At 39.3% G+C, this 23,348-nt stretch overlaps 1 protein-coding gene across 1 annotated transcript; it reads right to left on the bottom strand.

The window, feature by feature from the left end:
* Positions 1–21,985: 21,985 nt before the first annotated feature.
* LOC149449982 (olfactory receptor 6B1-like) lies at positions 21,986–22,918 on the bottom strand. The gene has a single exon (XM_089692509.1). The coding sequence runs from the start codon at positions 22,916–22,918 to the stop codon at positions 21,986–21,988; it is 933 nt and encodes a 310-aa protein (XP_089548635.1).
* Positions 22,919–23,348: the final 430 nt, after the last annotated feature.

The raw sequence follows: 23,348 nt of genomic DNA, 5'->3' as shown, positions 1-23,348 counted from the left end.
AGTAGTAACCAGCATGGATTTATGAAAGATCGTTTTTGCCAGACCAACCTATAATCATTCTATGAGGAAGTGAGCTGTAATTTGGATAAAGTAATACCTGTGCATGTAATGTATCTTGACTTTGCCAAAACATTTGATTCAATACCCCATAAACACATAATCCACAAATTAAGGTCTGTTAGCATTGATGATGATATGTATACCTGGATAGAAAACTGGTTACAGGGGCTTGTTCAGAGGGTTGTGATTGATGGTGTATTTTTTTAATGTTCTGGAGTTATAAATGGGGCACCCCAGGGCTCTGTACTAGGACCATTCCTGTTTAACTTGTGCATAAATTATATAGAGGTTAGTATAAATAGTTCAATCTCAGTGTTTGCTGAGGATACAAAGCTAAGCAGGAAAATAACATCAGAACAGGATATAGCAACGTTACAGGAAGATCTCAATACAGGGGTAAGCAAACACATGGCAAAGGAGGTTCAATGTAGGGAAATGTAAATAATGTACTTGGGACTAAAAATATAAATAGTAGGGAGAGAACCTCTTTGAGAATGGAGGGTGAAAAGAAAATTGTGGACCAAGCTGATGATAGACTCAGCAATAGCATACAAGGTTAAGCTGTAGCAAACAAGACCAGTAGAATATTAGCATGTATTAAAAATGGTATTTACTCAAAAGATAAAATTATAATTCTACCACTTTAAAAAACTCTGGTTTGGCCCCATCTTGAGTATGCCATCCAGTTCTGGTAACCAGTCCTCAGGAGAGATGTGCTGGAACTAGAGAGAGTCCAGAGAAGGGCAGCAAAATAATAAGGGAACTGGAGGACCTCGTGGGGTATCACTGATGATAAGAAAGGTGAGGAATCAGCCCAGAACTACAAAGGAGGAGCTGGTCAATGACATGAAGAGAGCTGGGACCACAGTTTCAAAGGTCACTGTCGGTAGAACACTACGCCGTCATGGTTTCAAATCATGCATTGCACGGAAGTATCCCCTGCTCAAGTCATCACATGTCCAGGCCCGCCTGAAGTTTGCCAATGACCATCTGGATGATCAAGAGGAGGCATGGGAGAAAGTCATGTGGTCAGATGAGACCAAAGTAGAACTTTTTGGTCTAAACTTCACTCGTCGTGTTAGGGGGAAAAAGAAGGATGAGTTGCATCCCAAGAACACCATCCTTACTGTGAAGTATGGGTGTGGTAACATCATGCTTTGGGGGTGCTTTTCTGCAAAGGGGACAGGACGACTGCACTGTATTAAGAAGAGGATGAATGCGTCCATTTATTGTGAGATTTTGAGCAACAACCTCCTTCCCTCAGTCAGAGCATTGAAGATGGGTCGTGGCTGGGTCTTCCAACATGACAACGACCCGAAGCACACAGCCAGGATAACCAAGGAGTGGCTCTGTAAGAAGCATATCAAGGTTCTGGAGTGGCTTAGCCAGTCTCCAGACCTAAATGCAATAGAACATCTTTGGAGGGAGCTGAAACTCCGTGTTACTCAGCGACAGCCCCGAAACCTGAGAGATCTAGAGGAGATCTGTGTGGAGGAGTGGGCCAAAATCCCTATTGCAGTGTGTGCAAACCTGGTCAAGAACTACAGGAAACCTTTGACCTCTGTAATTGCAAACAAAGGCTTCTGTACCAAATATTAACACTGATTTTCTCAGGTGTTCAAATACTTATGTTCAGCAGTGCAAGACAAATAAATTCTTTAAAAATCATACAATGTGATTTCCTGAATTTTTTGTTCTAATTCTGTCTCTCAGAGTGGGAACGCACCTACGATGTGAATTTCAGACCCCTCCATAATTTCTAAGTGGGAGAACTTGCAAAATCGCAGGGTGTTCAAATACTTCTGTTCCTCACTGTAAATACACACACTTGGTAAACTAAATGGACTGGTGTCTTTATACAACCATACCAACTATAAAACTATGAAACGTGTACTGATTTTTAAAGACACCTTAATGACAGAAATAGTATTGACAGATGCAGTATGCATAGTGCAAAAGTGGTTTCAGTATTTAAAAAAATGCTCTATAGGTAATTACAGACCAGTCAGCCTAAATTCAATAGTTTCCAAGGAGTTGAGAGAATGTTAATAGGACTCCATCAAAGAATTTGTCCTGAAAAATGGCATTATAATCAACATAGATTTATGAAAGACCAGTCTTGTCGGAGCACTGTGTTAAAATGCTAGGAAATGAATAGTAGTTTAGATAATGGACGATAAGAAGACATAATTTAGCTGGATGTTGCAGAAGCATTTAAAAATGAACCCCAAAAATGCTTAATTTATAAACTAAGGTCTATTGGAGTGAAGAAAAGGGTATATACACAAATAGAAGGCTGGTTTCAGGTACAGGTACAGAGGATGTGGTTAATGAGTCTGTTTTTGAGCTGTCTAGGGTCATAAGTGGTGTGCCTCCCTTGTCCTAGAATCCAAGCTGCATAAGTTGCTTATAAATGACATTGAGGTTGAAATTAATAACACATTTTTTTAATTTGCAGCTGACACAAAATTATACAGAGAAGAAACTTTGGCATAGAATGTTATAGAATGTTATACCATTATAGGGAGATCTAAATGCAATAGGGGGTGGGTCAGGACCTGGAGAATGAGGTTTAATGTTGAAAAATGCAAAGTTCATTTGGGTGCTAAACAATTTTCAGGCATGATACTCATTAGGTAGAGTTACAATGGGAGAATCAGTAATGGAAAAAAGATTTATGGGGGTCACAGTGGATCATAAACTTGGCAAGAGCAAGCAATGTCAGGTTCCTGCTAGTAAAGTAAACCAAATATTTTCATGCATTTGAAATTATACTTATTCCAAAGACAAATCAATATTTGTACCCCTTTAAAATAAAGTTTCAACCTCATACTAAGTATGCAGTTCAGTTTTGGTCACCAATCAACAGAAAGAACATCTTAGAGCTAGACACCCAGGAAGGGCAACTAAATTAATAAGGGGGTTGGAGGACCTCAGCTACAGAGAAGATTAAGTAAACTAAACTTATTTACCTTACAGAGGTAAATATAGAGGAAGCACTTAAGAGGAGAAAGAATTGCTATAAACACATTTACCAAAGTTGATAGTGAAGATGGTAACAACTTTTTAATTCTATGTTCCTGATGAGGACACATGGGGGTTGATTTACCAAAACTGCAGTGTGCAAAATCCGATGCAGCTCTGCATCGAAACCAATCAGCTTCCAGTTTTTTTTTGTCAAAGCTTAATTGAACAAGTTGAACTTAGAAGCTGATTGGCTACCATGCACAACTGCACCAGATTTTGCATTCTCCAATTGTAGAAATCAACCCATTCAATTTAAGACTGGAAGAGAGGAGGTAAAAACTGAATCTTCTTGCATTCAAAATAACACAAATGTGGAACTCCCTTAAGTATTGGTATCAGCTGGGAGTATTGACAAATTAAAAAAACTACTAGATGTCATGGAGGGCATGGCTGAGCGTATAGCAGGATAGGACATGCAGCTCCCAGGATATTGCTTTCACTGGCTCTCAGCACCATTCCCAGGTCAGTACCAGCTCCAACATGGGCAATCCATGCAGTAGAAACAGCCAGCACTGGAGAGGTGGAGCCTAATACACTGATATCGGCCAATTCTTCGCCTGCTCAGACTTTAAGAGCAGCAGAGGATCACAGGCCCACAAGATGGTGCTGGCCCGCTCCTCATCTTTCCACGTGACCTCTTCACCGAGCACCAGGCACTGCACTAGATCTCCACAGGACTCAGACCACTGCACCCCAGATCCCAGAGCCCCTCAAAAGCCTCACACAGTTCTGGGGATGGCTGAGGCTTGGAGTCCTACATTAAATCTGTCCCCACTCATAGAGAGCTATGTAAAGTGGCTTGAACATATCTACCATCAGGTGATCTCTGACCTGAGGAAGGATTTTAGCTCCAGTCTGGAGGATGTGGAGCAGTAAGTGGAGCAACTAAAGACCACACTTAACCAGCATGGGGAAGTCTTGCAGTAACACACTACCCAAATTCAACAGCTTTTTTTTATCACTAAGATGATCTGGAGAATCACAGTCTTCACAACAATATTCAGATACTCGGCCTACCAGAAATCGTTAAGAGCAACGATCTAGTCCCTGCTGCCCTGGCTATCTTCAAACAGTTTCTGCAAAAGCCCAAGGACTCATCCCTGGAGCTCGAATGCATCCACAGGGCCTTAGACCAACCCTAACCCTGCCTTTCCCTAAAATGTGATCTGCCAGGGATCACTCCTATACGGTAAAGGAGGAAATCATGCGGATAGCTCAAACACAAGACACAAATGAGACCCCAGCCATGCTACTGCTGGACCTCTCCAAACAAACCCTTGAGATGAGATGGGCCCCAAAACCTTGACAGAAGCTCTTAAAGCTAACCACATCAAATACCACATTTTGTTTCAACTTAAAGCCTTCTATGAGGGCAAGTCAGCAATTTTGCACACCTTGGGGGATCTTTCCACATTCATGGAACATTCATGGAACTTTTGAACTACCCCAAATCTCTTTGCCATATTGGTCCCTGAAGGAGGTGACCCCTGGCCTCCTATTCTCCACCATATGTCAGAAGTGCACCCACAAGAAGAGATCTAGATTTTCCACCCATGACTCTCCTGGGGGCAGATGACTTGGTGGCTTACAGCATTGCCACTCACTGTGACCCCCCTCAGCCCATAGTGTGGTTACTGACTGCCACCCATTACCACATTTCTTCTGTTATTTGCTTTTTTCTATACTACTGACCGTTACCAAACCAAAACTTTTTATTTGTAATATTATTTGCCAGTTTTATCACCCTGTGATTTGCTGATTTTGAGCTACTAGCTATAATTTATGGGTGTGTTGTTTATGGAGGGGTGCACTCAAAGACCTTTTAGGTTTTTGGATCCCCCCCACCCCTTGTTTTTTACTATGATGTTTAACCATGTGCCTTGTAGGGGTGGGAGGAACCATGTTCTTACCATGTTCCCCACTTTAGGGTATTCAGCACCAAATTTGGTCCTGATTTTGCTCCGAAACAAATATTATACTACCTGGTTTCATAGCATAAACCTATCAGCAAAATCAAAAAGGGTGACCATTACTTTCCATTGATCCTTTCAACCCAAGGTGTTAGACTCATCAGCAGATTCTTCTTGTCGCGCTCCACTTATCATATTTTATTACCATTGGCACATTTGTATGAGTATGTGTATGATGCAAGCGGTCTGCTAATATATACGTATCACATTTTTGGCACGGAGAATTTGGTATAGCAGCGCACGAGTTTTTATTGTATTTTGAGTAGATTCTTCTTGTCGTCACCTTTTCTTTAAATTTAAATATATGAATGTTATCTTTACTGTGATTGACATACAGTATATTATCCTTACCAGGACAAAAACCACTTTATCGCATCCATTGTGGCATGCCTGGAACATTTTGGAGTCAGAAACCTGATTCTTGGTGGATCTAAATGTTCCATTAATACCTCATCTTGACTCCTTCTGTGGTAAGTCTTCTCTTTCCCCAGCTCTTCTGACCAGAATACACACTCAACTACACTCAATTGCATTAGTAGATGAGTGATAGGTACTCAACCCCACTGAGAGACTATAGTTTTTTTTCAGCAGCTCACAACTCACAAACACGAGACGCAACTTCCTGTGCCTTTTTGCGGATCATTCACTTATTGCCAGAGACAAAGCACATCATCTTTTTTACTCACAAGCTAACAAATGTGGGCTACACTTGGCTTGGACCATTGACCCCCATCCACCTAGACAACAGATTTTACGCATACTGTCACTGACAAATGTTAAACTTTGCAATAACGAAGTGATAGCATCTGAATTTAACCAATACTATGATCAACTATATAATCCCGTGCAAGTGGACACACAACACTCCTCTAGATCTAGCCCTGATTTACTATCATATATTCAGAAAACAGCATTTCCAACCCTTTTGCAGGAGGACTACTTGGATTTAGATGGACCACTGACTGCGCAACTAAAAGTCTAAAGGTGGGAAAATGCAACTCAACCCCATATCAGCATCCCCTCTATCTTGGCAGAAATACATTTCTCTTAGTAATTACAAGCTGAATTTGGCCAAAACCAAAGCATCTGACAGCTCTCAGGTACTGTCCTGTCATCTACCCAAGCCAATTTCCAATTCCAATGGCAACACAAATCCATAACCTACCTGGGGACTGCTTTCCCCTCTTTTCTAGCAGACCTCTATGCCTTGAACCACAGCTCCCTATTCACTAAGATCCGTAGATCATTAGAAATAAGGCAAAGTATGAAAATTCCTTAAAAATGGATATTCTTCCTAAACTTTAATACTTATGTCAAACCATTCCTACCAGTACCGGCCTCTTTCTTCCACACTCTTTGCTCCTCAGAAATCAGTTTCATCTGGCATCACGGGATGTCACGCTTGAACTGTAGGACACTCTGTAAACCTAAATTGTCCAGAGGAATTGGGATTCCAGATTTTCAGTTATACCACACTTCAGCATGGCTTTCTTGCATACTAGACTGGTTTCCATGCCCTTTTAAGACAGCTTCCATTATGGTGGATCAAGACATGGCCCTGGCAGACCTGAGAATTCTACCTTGGCACCATCACAACTTATTCCACACATTCTCCACATGCTCCCCTTTAACATTAGCCACTTTATGTAAATAGTACCATTGTGGCAGATCATATGCTCTTTATACAGATCTGAGCCCACTTTCCCCACTGTTTGACAACCCCTTGCTCCCCAAAGCTCAACATGTGTCCTCTTTTTGAACATATGCTTGGTCAAAATGGTCCTTAGCCAGGTCTTTTGTACATTCATTGATGGGACCATTCATTTTTCATTCACTTCAGGAGGTATGCTCCCTGCATTGGCTATTGAAACACCATTTATTGACATTCAGCAGGTATCTCTATACTTCCGGTTCGATGAACAGGCCTCTTACTGGATTTAAAAACGTATGTCTCTTCTCAGAACCACCCCGCCACAAGCTCTCCACTCTGTATAAATCTATATTATTATCTTCTCATGGGAACTTCCCAACCTTTGCTAGATTGTGGTCTAGAGATCTAGGAAGGAAGAGCACCCCCCCCCCCCAAGGAATGGCAGAAAGCTTTTACCTGTACACTCAGGTCCTCTGTATCTTGTTCTGCACAGGAAAAAAATTACAAGGTAATATCTAGGAGGTATAAAGATCCTGATACCCTCCACTGAACTTTTCCTTAAGTCTCAGACATCTGTTGGATTTGCCACAGTAGGCGAGCTGCGTATATGCATATCTGGTGGGAGTATACCCGGGTAAGGCCATTCTGGAATGCCAACTTCCAAATTTACAAGGATATCTACTATGAGTCTCTCACCCCATCCTTTTCTATAGCACATTTTTCAATACTCCCAGGCTCTATCAAATCCCAGAAAAACTGTCTCTTACGGTTCTTCCTCTCGACAGCTTAACAATTGATCTCCAGACTCTGAAATCCACAGCCCCTTAAATACAATTAGTAGATGCTATTAATGACAACATGCTGATGGAGGAGATGCAAGCACAATTTATGAACTCCTGGGATAAATTTAATACCTTATGGTGTAGCTGTATCAGGGGTGGACTGACCATTTGGAAACTCAGGCACTGCCCGAGGGCCCGGGGTCAGTAGGGGGCCCCATGAGATGCCCCTGGTACCTTTTTCATAGGCTTTTTTAAATTTGGGCAAGGATACAGGAGTCCCATGATCCCCTATTGCCCGGGGGCCCCATGAATTGTCAGTCTGCCCCTGAGCTGGATACATTATTCAGCTTTTGAATCCCTTAAAAAACATCTCATGCATTGAATACCTTGAACTGCCCATTGTGGAGACCCCTTGTATAGATCCTTCCCCTGCAGTTGACCACTGGACACCTTCCTTTTAACCCTCAATTAGGGAACTATGGTACACCAGAGCACCTCTGGATGGGTCCGTTTTGGTCCTCTTCCTTTACCACATATACTCTTTTACCCCGCGGTTTAAGCCATATAGGTTGGGAATCAAACATGGATGGATCAATCTGTTAGCCGAATCCATGCTATATTTTTTCTTCTCTCCTTTTCTTTCTTTCCTACATTTCCTTTCTTGTTCCCCTCTTAAATCCCCTTCCCTCTCCTGTTTATTTACAAATCACATTTCTTGGATTCCACTATGTATTTTCAATGGGTTCAGTATACCCCATAGTCCACTCTCTTGGTACCATTGACAGAACACACTACTGGTCTCCAGTTCCATTCCATTGTCATTCATCATCACGTTTAATATGTGTCACCTTTATGATTTATATTGGCTATGGGTTTGAATGTTAACATATCATGTACTGGAACCTCTACTTGATACTTTTGTATCTTACACTTTTTTATTGGAATTTTGTTCAACTTCAATAAATACATATTCAACCTAAAAAAACTACTAGATGTCTTTCTCAAGTAACATAACATACAGATACTGTATTTGTATACTCTTACAGTCTTACTCACTTACAGTCTTCCTTACACACATAATGACACACACACAAACACACACACATGTGCATGTTGGACTGGATTGACCTGTGTCTTCTTCATCTGTTTAATAGTGAGTAGTGAGGACTTCGGAAATAATCTATATTTAATTTCAGTGTGAAAATTTCTAGTAAATGTATATGTGGATCACTATGGTTACATAGGTTGGAAAAAGGCACAAATCCATCTTGATCAACCAATAAAACATAGAAGGCAATAGAAAGCAAAAACCCTATAAAGTATGGTCCAATTAGTTTTGGGGGGAAAATAAATTTCTTTCTGGTCCCCCAGAAGGTAATCACATATTCCAGTTTTGTTCCTTTAGGAATGCATCCAGCAATTTTTAAAACAATCTACTGAGCTGGGTGTAGGAAATGTCATTTTGTATCCTGTAAGTGTAACATACTATATATATATATATATATATATATATATATATATATATACACAGCATATTATGCATATTATACTCATATATATTGGTAGTAGCCCATTTACACAATTGTATTCAAAAAGTAAACTGTAACTGTAATGATAAAAATGTTGATTGATCAAATCAACAAGTATATACTATTGTAAGCAACAGGGGTCATAAATGTGGGAAACTCCACAAATCTGGGTGGCTGCAATCTGTAGAATGAATCTTTCTTTACTGCCAAACTAAAACACTCAACTACAACAACAAGACATCTTGGGGACAGAGGAGAAAGTCAATGCTTTTCATGCCTACTTTGTGCTTACTCATGAATGAGTTAATCATGAGTAAGTGCAGAGATAGTGCAAACATGTTGACTTTCTCCTCTGTCCCCACAATGTCTTGGTGTTGTATTTGAGTGTTTATTGTGCCAACAAAGGTAGATGCTTTCTACAGAGTGCAGCAATCCAGATTTATGTATGTACAGTATGTATGCAGGCACAACTGTGTTTATAAGTAGAAAGTGTGGAGGATAGTAGCAGCAGACCTACCTGGAGTGGCGGCTCATTGCTTATTACCCAAGTAAATACTCTAGTGGCCTTAATTGTTATTTTCATTAAATACAGGTAGGGTCTTTTCATGATAAGATCAAAAGTGTTTGATCAATCAATCAACTACCTTTACATGAAGGCTTTTTGATAAAAGCCTTGTTAAAAAACATGTTATGGAAGGAAGAGTTTGGAATATAGAATACATTACCATATGCATAGAAGCCACCTAGATGGACAGTATAGAGTGGCCATACCATTGTATATGCTAGATGGTAGAGTTTCCATATGCTAGCTATAACAGAAAAGAACTGAGTATTTTGGGACTATGAAGGCTTCTAATTACTGTATATTATGCAAAAACACTGTTGGGTTTTGTCATCTGTCCTGGGTTCCAATAAATGTTAATCTCTGGAAAAAAACCAAAGTTGCTGCAGGAAATTAATTTGGACTGCAGGAGCTTGTGTTCTACACCTGTCTGCTCACTCCTGTTTCCACAATACTATTCATTATATTAAATTATTAGTATTTGATCATTATTTACAACACTGGCCAAAATTAGTTCTTGAGGGAACCTATTCAACATTTTCACAGCTCTTACTATGAAGAAGCTATTCTGTAAATTGAGGATGTAAAGAGTGCCTCTTGTCCTTTGTGACAACTCTTTGAGAATAAGTCTACACCAAGTTCACTATATTTAACATTTTTGTATATTTACATGGTTATTGCATCCCCTTTATCCCCTTTTCTCAAAAGAAAATAACATAGATATGCACATACATAGACATGCCCCCTATCTCATATCAATATCTCAGTCTAAGGCTACTGTATCAAGTGTTGTGCACTAATAGTATTAGACTTTTAAAGTTAATTAATGATGCAGTGATACCATATACAGGGTTGTTGCATATTTTAATAACATTATTATTTACATGTGATAAAATGTTTGATACATGTTCACATACAGTATATGAAACATTAATCATAAAGTAAAATATACAATTTTTAATGTTGTCCTCAGATGTATAGATCCTGAAGTAGCAGTGTATGAGGCTGGACTTTATTGTATTAAAAGTTTAAAACAAGGTATTCATGCTAAAGTTATTGAAAAAAAAACCTTAATATTTGAAGCATTGCATAAATCATACATAGACAGTTTATATTATTTATATTTATATTACAGTTTAGAACAATACACATCAAATAAGCTCAAGCCAATACTCACATTAGTTCTGCAGTGTGGAGCATTAATTCTAATACAACACTGCAACATGATTTTTTTTATATATATTATTGATCGTAGGGCCTTATCTGTTGGGAATAGTTATTCAGGGAAAGATATTCACACAACAATTTTATTGCATGATATTTAAAAAAAAATAATTGGTAACTGAGAATTCACAATTCAGTAGGGACATGAATAGACTAAATGGGCAACTAACAAAAATATAATACATTATTATTTCAACAATATTTCTTTATGATTGTACCACAAATAGGGTTAGATAGTGAAAATGACATCCCAAAATAATTTAGGAGTTTATAGTGCCAATTACATTCCGGTATTTCCCATACAGTTGTGGCCAAAATTATTCAACCCCCACTGAAATTGAGTGTTTTGGCCAGTTTGACATTGCTTTTGATCATTCAGTCATCTTGCTTACATTTACATTAAAGAGGCACTTGTAGGTCAGACAAATATAACATAACAGTTATAATGAAATAACCACAAATGTCTTTTCTGTGCTCACAGCATTATCAGTTTTATTCAACCCCCAAGTGACATTCAATCTTAGTACTTAGTACAGCATCCTTTTACAGTTATAACAGCTTTTAAACGTGAAGCATAGCTTGACACAAGTGTCTTGCAGCGATCTACGGGTATCTTCGCCCATTCTTCATGGGCAAAGGCCTCCAGTTCAGTCACATTCTTAGGCTTGCGCACTGCAACTGCTTTCTTTAAGTCCCACCAGAGGTTCTCAATCGGATTTAAGTCTGGTGACTGCGATGGCCACTCCAAAATGTTCCAGCCTTTCCTCTGCAACCATGCTCTAGTGGACTTGGAGGTATGCTTGGGATCATTGTCCTGTTGAAAGGTCCAACGTCTCCCAAGCCTCAGGTGTGTGACGGACTGCATCACGTTTCCATCCAATATCTCCTGGTACTGAAGAGAATTCATGGTACCTTGCACACGCTGAAGCTTCCCTGTACCTGCAGAAGCAAAACAGCCCCAAAGCATGATTGACCCTCCACCATGCTTCACAGTAGGCAAGGTGTTCTTTTCATCATAGGCCTTGTTCTTCCTCCTCCAAACATAGCGTTGATCCATGGGCCCAAACAGTTCTAATTTTGTTTCATCAGTCCACAGAACACTATCCCACAACTTTTGTGGTTTGTCCACATGGCTTTTGGCATACTGCAGTCGACTCTTCTTATTCTTTGGAGACAGCAAGGGGGTACGCCTGGGAGTTCTGGCACGGAGGCCTTCATTACGCAGTGTGCGTCTTATTGTCTGGGCTGAAACTTCTGTACCCACATCTGACAAATCTTTTCTCAGTTCCTCAGCAGTCACACGGGGACTTCTCTCCACTCTACGCTTCAGGTAGCGCACAGCAGTCGAAGTCAGCATCTTCTTTCTGCCACGACCAGGTAGCGTTTCAACAGTGCCCTTTGCCTTGAATTTGCGAATGATGCTTCCTAAGGTGTCTCTTGGTATGTTTAACATCTTTGCAATCTTCTTATAGCCATTGCCCTTCCTGTGAAGAGAAATCACCTCTTCTCTTGTCTTCCTGGACCATTCTCTTGCCTTCACCATGTTTGTAACCACACCAGTAAATGTCTAGAAGGAGCTGAGTATCACAGTCATTTTAAAGCTGCCTAATTGGTGCTTATTATGCTTGATTGCTGCTCGGTGACATCCACAGGTGTTTTCAATACCTGATGGAAAGCACCTGTATGAACCTCTGTTCTTCAGAGTGGTAGTCTTTAAGGGGTTGAATAATTGTGGCAATGAAGAAACCACATAAGAACCATTTACTACTGTATTACATAAACAATTGATGTCATTTTAGTTGCATTTGGGTAGTTACAACGTCCTTGTAGGATTTGATTCTGAATACAATTCCAAATGTACACTATAGTCCCTAAACCCCTTTACAGCATTGGGGGTTGAATAATTTTGGCCACAACTGTAAATAGACATTTTAATTCAGCTGAAAGGACACGTTTACAATATTTATAAAATAATAAATAGACCAAGGGTTATAATATTTTTTACATTAATGGCCCAAAACTAATATCTATATGCTATGGTTTCCCATCTTTTTTTTTAACAATTTTTGCTTCACACTTTTACTGAATCTAATTTTCTGCAGGTAAGCTTCAATGAAAATTAGGTATCAAACATACAACTGCTCAAACCTAATGTACATACTTTGTTAATATTTTTGTAAATAGAAATAAAATAACTGAACCACATGAGTCATATTTTGTGGTGGATGCTTCTAGACAGGTGGGGACCCACACCATACCAATTTGCTGCCTTGTGTGCACATACAGTTGCAAGAAAAAGTATGTGAACCCCTTGGGATTACGTGGAGTTTTGCATGAATTGGGCATAAAATGTGCTCTGAACGTCATCTAAGTCACAACAATAGAAGAACACACGCTGCTGAACATAATACTACACAAACATTAGATGTTGCCATGGTTTAATTGCACATAACATGTTAACATTCACAGTGCAGGGAGGAAAATGTATGTGAACCTTTCGACTTAATAACCGGTTGACCCTCCTTTGGCAGCAATAACCTCAACCAAACGTTTCCTGTAGTTGCAGATCAGACCTGCACAACGATCTGGAGTAATTTTGGACCACTCCTCTTTACAAAACTGTTTCAGTGTAGCAATATTCTTGGGATCTCTGGTGTGAATCGCTCTCTTAAGGTAATGCCACAGCATTTCAATCGGGTTGAGGTCAGGACTCTGACTGGGCCACTCCAGAAGGCGTATTCTGTGCTGTTGCAGCCATTGTTTTGTTGAATTACTTGTATGCTTTGGGTCATTGTCCTGTTGCATCACCCATCCTCTGCGGAGCTTCAGTTGGCGGACAGATGGTCGTACGTTTTCCTGCAAAATGTCTTGATAAACTCTGGAATTCATTTTCCCATCAATGACAACAATCCGTCCAGGCCCTGAGGCAGCAAAGCAGCCCCAAACCATGATGCTCCCTCCGCCATGTTTCACAGTGGGGATGAGGTTTTGATGTTGGTGTACTGTACCTTTTTTTCTCCACACATAGTGTTGTGTGTTCTTCCCAAACAACTCAATCTTGGTTTCATCTGTCCACAGTATATTTTGCCAGTAGTGCTGTGGAACATCCAGGTGCTCTTTTGCAAACTTCAAACGTGCTGCAATATTCTTTTTGGACAGCAATGGCTTCCTCCGTGGTGTCCTCCCATGTACTCCATTCTTGTTTAATGTTTTCCTTATTGTAGATGTGTCAACAAAAATGTTAGCATGTGCCAGAGATTTCTGTAGGTCTTTAGCTGACACTCTGGGATTCTTCTTTACCTCATGCAGCATTCTGCGCTGTGCTCTTGCAGTCATTTTTACAGGACGACCACGCCTAGGGAGAGTAGCAACAGTGCTAAACTTTCTCCATTTGTAGACAGTCTGTCTTACCGTGGACACATGAACATCAAGGCTTTTGGAGATACTTTTGTAACCCTTTCCAGCTTCATGCAAGTCAACAATTCTTGATCGTAGGTCTTCTGAGAGCTCTTTTCTGCGAGGCATGGTTCACATCAGACAGTGCTTCTTGAAACCAGTAAACCCAAAACAGGTGTGTGTTTTTTAAGGGCAGGACAGCTGTCAGCAACACATCCAATATCATCACACTGATTGGAGTCAAGGTTGGCTCACTCCTGGCTCCAATTGGGTCTGGGAGAAGTCATTAGGCTAGGGCCTCACATACTTTTTCCTCCCTGCACTGTTAATGTTTACATGTTATGTGCAATTAAACTATGGCAACATCTAATGTTTTTGTAGTATTATGTTCAGCAGACTGTGTTCTTCTATTGTTGTGACATAGATGACGTTCAGAGCACATTTTATGCCCAATTCATGCAAAACTCCATGTAATCCCAAGGGGTTCACATACTTTTTCTTGCAACTGTATATATATACAGTCATGGCCGAAATTGTTGGCACCCTTGATATTTTTCCTGAAAATCAAGTATTTCACACAAAAAAGGTATTGCATTAACACATGTTTTGCTATACACATGTTTATTCCCTTTGTATGTATTGGAACAAATATAAAACAGAGGCAGAAAAGCAAATATGACATAATGTCACACAAAACCCCAAAAATGGGCTGGACAAAAGTATTGGCACCCTTAACTTAATATTTGGTTGCACACCCTTTGGAAAACATAACTGAAATCAGTCGCTTCCTATAACCATCAATAAGCTTCTGACACCTCTCACCCGGAATTTTGGACCACTCTTCCTTTGCAAACAGCTCCAGGTCTCTCTTATTGGAAGGACACCTTTTCCCAACAGCAATTTTAAGATCTCTCCACAGGTGTTCAATGGGATTTAGATCTGGGCTCATTGCTGGCCACTTCAGAACTCTCCAGCGCTTCTTTGCCATCCATTTCTGAGTGCTTTTTGACGTATGTTTGGGGTCATTGTCCTGCTGGAAGACCCAGGATCTTGGACGCAAACCCAGCTTTCTGACACTGGGCCCTACAGTGCGACCCAAAATCCTTTGGTAATCCTCAGATTTCATGATGCCTTGCACACAGTCAAGGCACCCAGTGCCAGAGGCAGCAAAACAACCCCAAAACATCATTGAACCTCCACCATATTTTACCGTAGGTACTGTGTTTTGTTCTTTGTAGGCCTCATTCCGTTTTCGGTAAACAGTAGAATGATGTGCTTTACCGAAAAGCTCTATCTTGGTCTCATCTGTCCACAAGACGTTTTCCCAGAAGGCTTTTGGCTTACTCAAGTACATTTTGGCAAACTGTAGTCTTGCTTTTTTATGTCTCTGTGTCAGCAGTGGGGTCCTCCTGGGTCTCCTGCCATAGCGTTTCATTTCATTTAAATGTCGACGGATAGTTCGCGCTGACACTGATGCTCCCTGAGCCTGCAGGACAGCTTGAATGTCTTTGGAACATGTTTGGGGCTGCTTATCCACCATCCGGACTATTCTGCGTTGCAATCTTTCATCAATTTTCCTCATCCGTCCACGACCAGGGAGATTAGCTACAGTGCCATGGGTTGCAAACTTCTTGATAATGTTGCGCACTGTGGACAAAGGCAAATCTAGTTCTCTGGAGATGGACTTGTAACCTTGAGATTGTTGATATTTTGCCACAATTTTGGTTCTCAGGTCCTCAGACAGTTCTCGTCTCCTCTTTCTGTTGTCCATGCTTAGTGTGGCACAGACAGACACACAATGCAAAGGTTAAGTGAACGTCTCTCCTTTTTATCTGCTTTCAGGTGTGATTTCTATATTGCCCACACCTGTTACTTGCCCCAGGTGAGTTTACAGGAGCATCACATGCTTGTAACATTCTTATTTATCCGCAGTTGTGAAAGGGTGCCAATACTTTTGTCCAGCCCATTTTTGGAGGTTTGTGTGACATTATGTCGAATTTGCTTTCTTTCCTCCCTTTTTTTGTTTTGTCCCAATACACACAAAGGGAATAAACATGTGTATAGCAAAACATGTGTTAATGCAATACGTTTCGTGAGAAATACATGATTTCCTGGAGAAATATCAAGGGTGCCAACAATTTCGGCCATGACTGTATATATATATATATAAATGTCTATATTGAAACATAGATTCACAAGTTGGGAATCTGTGACCTTTCTATTTTGTGTTGGGGCTCAAATCAGTTTTGACTAATTTTTTGGGCTGGTATATATATGGCTGAAAAACAAAGGGGAGCTGGAGTTACATTCAGAATTGAAGAATACAAGTCTGAATTTATAGGAACATCAATTCCAGGGACTTCAGATGAAGTTGGGGAACTCCCCCTGGATTGAATATGCCATATTTATTCATTATTATCATCTGTAATACCTCTTTAAACCAAGCTAAGTAAATCCCTTTTATTATTATACGTTCAAGTTGTCTGAAATGATTGCATTACATCAGCATATCTGAAAGGTTAAACATATGAACTTTCAAGTAATAAAGTCTAACCCTTTATTACAAAGATCAAAGTTTACAAACTTTGTGGACAACATTATTGAAGTACTGTATATGGGGATCTCATTATTAACAATACCAGTAGTCTCCTCCATAAACTATGCTTGTGAAAAAGTCTCCTCTGCAGCACAGACACAGTTCTTTTCCTGCCAGAGCTGAAGACTTCTACATTTACATAGAATTCCTACAAAGATTTCCTAACAAATACCAGCACCGAAAATAAGAGGATACATTTCTTTTGTTTATATAATTATTTATTACAGGTGACAAACATCATAGGGTCATTTAAGAAACTGTTTTTTTAATTCTGATTGCTAGCTCTTTGGGCAATCAACTTCATTGCTGCCTTTTTTGAGTTTTTAATATTGAGTCTTTTTTTTACATTTATTTGGTGGTTGACGTTACTGACATTGGTGGTTATTTTTAGCTGCTGTCCTATCCATAGTAAACATTCTTCTTTTTTTGGCTGCAAACTTAAACCGGGCCACCATTAAATGGTACAACCTGGCTGCTGTTTGTAAACATAAAATATCACTTTTAATGGAGTACATCCATCACATGTAGGTTTAACGCTTTTTGTTCGTGCATCCTTAATGATGACACAAGAAAAATTCTAACATGTATCTAAATGTAATACATTCTTCAAGTTAAGAATATCTAAAAATTAGTGGAGCATAAATGATTATAATCCAAATTTAATGATAACATAAGCATAGTTTTAACATATGGATAAAGCTATTATATTTTAATCATTTATTTATATAATGTTGTGTAAGCATATCAGGTATTTTTTCTGTAAATTAATATGTCTACTTAAATAAATATTTCACAGTCTATATTTCAGATATGAGATAGAAAAGATGATAAAATTAAAATGTAATACTTGTCTTGTTGTTACAAATTATGAGAACAAAATCCTATATATAACTGATCAGTAAGGGAATAGCTTGCATAATGGTGGACAATGACAAAAGAGCTGCACAAGGTTTCTATCTAGTGTCCAAAGGATTAAACAAATAACAAGGAAATTCATCTACAAAAAGGTAACACATTTTTAACCTTGTTTGGTTGTGTGAAGATTAATCTACATAGAATATTGCAACTTCAGTCCCTATAAAAGAGGTTGTACAAAGCCAAATGGAAATTTAAACTACTTTGGCCAACCCCAAACTGAAAATATCTGTATTGGATGTCATTGGCCCTTTCTAAGTTGATGTCTATTTTAACATCAGCTATAGTTTATTCATTATGTGTATGTACCTTTAGTCTTCAAAATCCAGTGGCATTACAGTAGAGCTAATAGAAAATCTTTTTAATTTTGGAGATATTAAGGTAGGATTATAACTTCTGTTGGTCTTTTTTTTTGTCGTCTGTGTCCCACTGGTCCAACAGCCAAAACAGGAAGGTAAAGGAACCTTGTTTGGTTGTGTGAAGATTAATCTACATAGAATATTGCAACTTCAGACCCTACAAAAGAAGTTGTACAAAGCCAAATGGAAATTTAAACTACTTTGGCCAACCCCAAACTGAAAATATCTGTATTGGATGTCATTGGCCCTTTCTAAGTTGATGTCTATTTTAACATCAGCTACAGTTTATTCATTATGTGTATGTACCTTTAGTCTTCAAAATCCAGTGGCATTACAGTAGAACTAATAGAAAATCTTTTTAATTTTGGAGATATTAAGGTAGGATTATAACTTCTGTTGGTCTTTTTTTTGCCATCTGTGTCCCACTGCTCCAACAGCCAAAACAGGAAGGTAAAGGAAATCTCTCCAACGTAAGGAAAGGATTGGTTGCAGGATGCCTAGAACTAGTGCTCCCACTGGAATATCTCATCCCTATTCCTGTTCTAGTGACATCCCAAAATGGGAAATCTTGTATTTCATTTTCACTTGGTGATAGTAATTGTTAAGTCTGAAAAAAATTAAAAGCCAGCAGCAACAAATATTGTAGCTACTGGCTTTTAACCATCCTCTCCCGAGCTAGTTCTCCACTAGTGTTCTGGTGCCTTCCTCCAGCATATTTAGTGTTGGAAAGCCTGTTGTGACTCTTTGTGGCTTCACAGCCAGCTTCCCACTGTGAATGTTTGTAATGCTTTGTAAATGGTCTGCAGCCTTCTGGGACCTGTGATGTGTCCCAGAAAACTGTGGGCAGGGATGAAGGGGCGAACTTCTGCTTATATCACCTAGGCAAAAACAGGTATTGGCTCCCCCTCAAAAAATAATGTGCCCAAGCAGAAGAGGATGGGGGAGGCAGAAAAGTGGAACTTTCACTTTTGGGTGAAGTTCTGCTTTGTCTTTTTGACAACATTCAAATACAACATATAAATGACATGAAGCATGCTAGAGAATGTCCTGTCCTTAACATTTGCTATATTTTTTTCTTTTAATAAAATACTTATATTTACCATTTATTATCCTTTCTTGCTTCTCAGTGTTGCTGAACTTTGGTAGCCTCTTAACAGTCATTTTCTGTTTACATGCACATATTTCAGCAATGGTTGCATAGCATTTCTGAGGGCTAGTTTACTGAATTTTAAGGGGGGAGGGGGGTATCCCACTCAAAAAAAATAAGCTTGCATCCTGGTTGGCCAGGAAATGGGGGGGTTGGAGAAAGAAATTGCCTTTCTCATGAATTTATTGTGGCCTCTTCTCCACATCCCTGGCCTGGTGGATGTAGGGGGATCTGTGGAGGGCCTTATCAGAATCTAAATGCCCCCTTAATAATGAGGTGGGGCACCTGATACCTCTGCATGTAAATGAATAAGGGGTACATGTTATATGTTATTCATTCACAAAAAGGCTAAGTAGTAAATAAACACATAAACACTTTTTCACATTAAAAAAGTCTTTTGTTGAAAAAAAATCTCCAAACGTCCCATGGTACAAATCCTTCCACAATTAACTTGTCCAGTGATGAAAATTCATGTCAATCATGGTGCCCAATGATCCTGATGACCCACCAAAGAAAACATGCCAACCATTGAGAATGATCCACACGTGGTGAACTCCTTGCTGCAATTGACAGCTCACCTGCAGCAAGGTGATATTATTAACCAAAATGGTCATGAAAAGATATGGGAATTACCATATTCAGTCAATGACATCACCCAGGATACCCTGCCTCTTTGGTGTATCAATTAAAAATGAACATGATTAAAATGAGTATATATGAAAATAGTTCATAAAGTCCTTCCACAATAAAGTGACCATGGGTGTATGAAGGTCTCCTCCTTATTTAGGTGACTGGTATCAAACAGAAAAAATGCGCACTCACCGACCGCACATTTTAAATGCGCCTGTGTACACTCTTATGCGGATGACCAGCCAGGCATGCAGATCCTAAGGACACATGGACCATCCCTCTCAAATACTGACATCGGCCTTGGGTGTAGTAATATACCTCCAGGTACAGAGAGCCCTTTCGCTCCAAAAGATAGGCAGGCAGGGGTCCCCCTCCTGGTTCCAGGTACCCCAGAAATGGTAGATGCAGATCTGAAACCCTCCAAAAAGAGGGTCAAAAAAGAGGGAATGCCAATAGTGTAGTATGTTCAAGAACTTTATTGGATCAACAGTAATTAAGCCAGGGTTGCATGTGCACACAAATACCATTAGCCGTCAAGCAGACTGGTAAATATGAAAGATAAAACATGTACTAACCCGGCGAGGATCAAAGACCACCGGACCTCCTCGTGGTCCCAGTGGTCAGGAAGTCACACTTGCTACTGGCTCCTCCTGAGGCCTTTCGTGCTACAGCACTTCATCAGAGGGTTGGATGCCATTAGTAGTGTGACAGAAAACTTCCTTATTTAAATGCGGTTCGCGCATGCGCGAAAATCCCGCTCTATCGCTCAAAATCTAAAAAATGGGACCGCGCATGCGGTCGGTGAGTGCGCATTTTTTCTGTTTGATACCAGTCACCTAAATAAGGAGGAAACCTTCATACACCTATGGTCACTTTATTGTGGAAGGACTTTATGAACTATTTTCATATGTACTCATTTTAATCATGTTCATTTTTAATTGATACACCAGCACTGCACTATATATTATTATTCTTGTTTAAAGGTCCAGTGATTCCTTAGAGTGTTCCAGCAGCTGATTTTTGAGCACTCGCTTTACCTTTATACCCTGCCTCTTTGTTTTTTTTCAGCTGTCTGCTGGAGAAATGTCCTTCATGCTGAGGAGTCCACCAGAAGAGGACAAAGCAGTGTGTTTTGGGTAGACAGACATTGTTCATCATGATTGATGTGGACCTGCACAGCTGGACTACGTAAAACAGATTTATCCTACAGGCCTGTGATGTGGAAAAGAAGCCCTTGACCTCATCAACATTGGGACAAAGGTGCTTTTCCAGGGGAATCCACGATTTCAAGGTACCCTCTCCATTTTTATGACATGTCACTTTTGTTGTAGCATATACTACAGTTCTATGGGGCTTACGTTAAAGTGATATTTTATGAAAAAAAATTTAATATAACAAGCATATCATACTCGCCTGCTCTGTGCAGTGGTTTTGCTCAAAGAAGTCCCAATCCTCCTCTTCTCAGGTCCCCTGCTGGCACTCCTGGCCCCTCCATCTTACCAAGTGCCCTCAATGCAAGAAGCTTGTCATGGGGGTGCCCAAGCAGGCTCACTCCTGAACTGCTGCTCTGTGTATCCATTCACACACAGAGCCGCAACTTGGCCCTGCACCTTCTCTCTCCTCATTGGCTCAATGACTGTGATTGACAGTCAATGAGGATCCAATAAAGAGGAATAGTCCCCAGAGAGCTGATGCTCTTGTGCACAATGGTGGGTCGCGATGGGGTATTCACTGGGGCGGGGGGCTGAGGGCAGAATAGCACATGGAAGGTTTATTTACCTTCATGCATAGAATGCATGAAGGTTAAAAAAAAGCCCTGAGCCTTTACAACTACTTTAAAGATTACAATTTGTGTATTTTTTAATGTGCTTGCCAAACCTACCCTTGACGCAAACCGAAGCAGATTTATTTTTAACTATTGACAAAGCAGGAGTATAATTAAAAGACAGAAATAGAACATTATCACCCGAAAACAGAAAGTGCCTAAACCAGGACCTTCATGACAGAAAATATTTACCAGGAATTATTTACATGAAAGCTTCAGATTTAAAATATTGAAAATGACTTTAGAAATTACATTAACATGTTGAAACATACAGTATATGATTTTTTTATGAATCAGTTTAACATAATTAATTTACAATCTGCACAGTCTTTTTACTGATCTAATAACTGCTTGCTTAACTTCTTGGTTCCTTAATGAATAGATAAAGGGATTCAAAAAGGGGGTAACTACTGTGTAAAGAAGGGATGAATACTTATTGAACTCAACACTGTTTGGAGACTTTGGACTGACATACATGGAAATCATAGCACCATAGAATATGACAACCACAGTAAGATGTGCTGTGCAGGTTGAGAATGCTTTCTGTCTACCTTTAGATGGTATTCCTATTATGGTCATCATGATCCGAACATAGGATGCAAGGGTGAGAAGGCACGACCCCAGAAGAATTGTAGAAGCTAATGTCCAAGCTACTGTGTCCATTACATGTGCATCTTTGCAAGATAATTCCAAGACTGGATGAAGATCACAGAAAAAATGCTTAATTGTATTAGGTCCACAAAAACTCAACTGTGAGACTAATATGATTGCTCCAAAGGTAGCAATAAATCCTGCACACCAAGAACAAAGTGCCATGAGAAAACTTGTTCTAGTAGTTATTATTGTTGCATAATGTAGTGGTCTACAAATAGCTACATATCTGTCATAGGCCATCACTCCCAAAAGAAAGCATTCAGTTGAACCCAGAGAACCAAAAAAATATAACTGGGCAATGCATTCTAAGAAAGACACAATATTGTTATCTGTCATTATGTTAAATAACATCCTAGGAATAATATTAGTGGTGTAAAAAATCTCCAAAAATGACAAGTTAACTAAATAGAAATACATTGGTGTATGCAGTTGTAGGTTGACGTAAACAACAGTAACAATAACAATATTTCCTGAGAAAGTGATAATATAAATAAACAAAAATACACCAAACAAAAGAAGCTTTATATTTTTAATGCCAGAAAATCCTAAAAGAATAAATTCCGTAACTGATGTTTCATTTGCGTCAATCATTTTATACTAACAAAATCTGTTATTTGGTTTTGTGATTTAAAAAATATTAAAATGATATTTTGGAATAGTGCACTATATGGTAAGAATAAAACTAGTTTTTTTCAAATTTAAAAATGTGTTTCAGTGATGGTCTAAAAATACTGTAGAAGTTATAAATGTAATATTCATCTATGGCCATTTCCTCTTCCACGGTATGGTCATATAACACAAATTGCAATTTATTATGTTTCCTGTAATTCATAGTGTACAACCAAATCTGTAGCCTGCCAAAAAATGTAAAAAGTTAATTTATGTTTAATCTTCACCCAATTAAAGAAAATTTGGGAAAATATTTGTAATTAAATATTATTTAATTTGCAGGAAAGTTAGCATTTTTACTCCCCATGACACTTTGTTTTCTATAAGAACATTTACACATAAACCTCTCTAT

Source organism: Staurois parvus, unplaced genomic scaffold, assembly GCF_062004578.1.
Source record: "Staurois parvus isolate SC_StPar_1 unplaced genomic scaffold, SC_StPar_1.0 ptg000589l, whole genome shotgun sequence".
Classification (NCBI taxonomy): Eukaryota; Metazoa; Chordata; class Amphibia; order Anura; family Ranidae; genus Staurois; species Staurois parvus.
The sequence above is the reverse complement of the archived record's forward strand: the minus strand, read 5'-3'. Positions and strand labels throughout refer to the sequence as shown.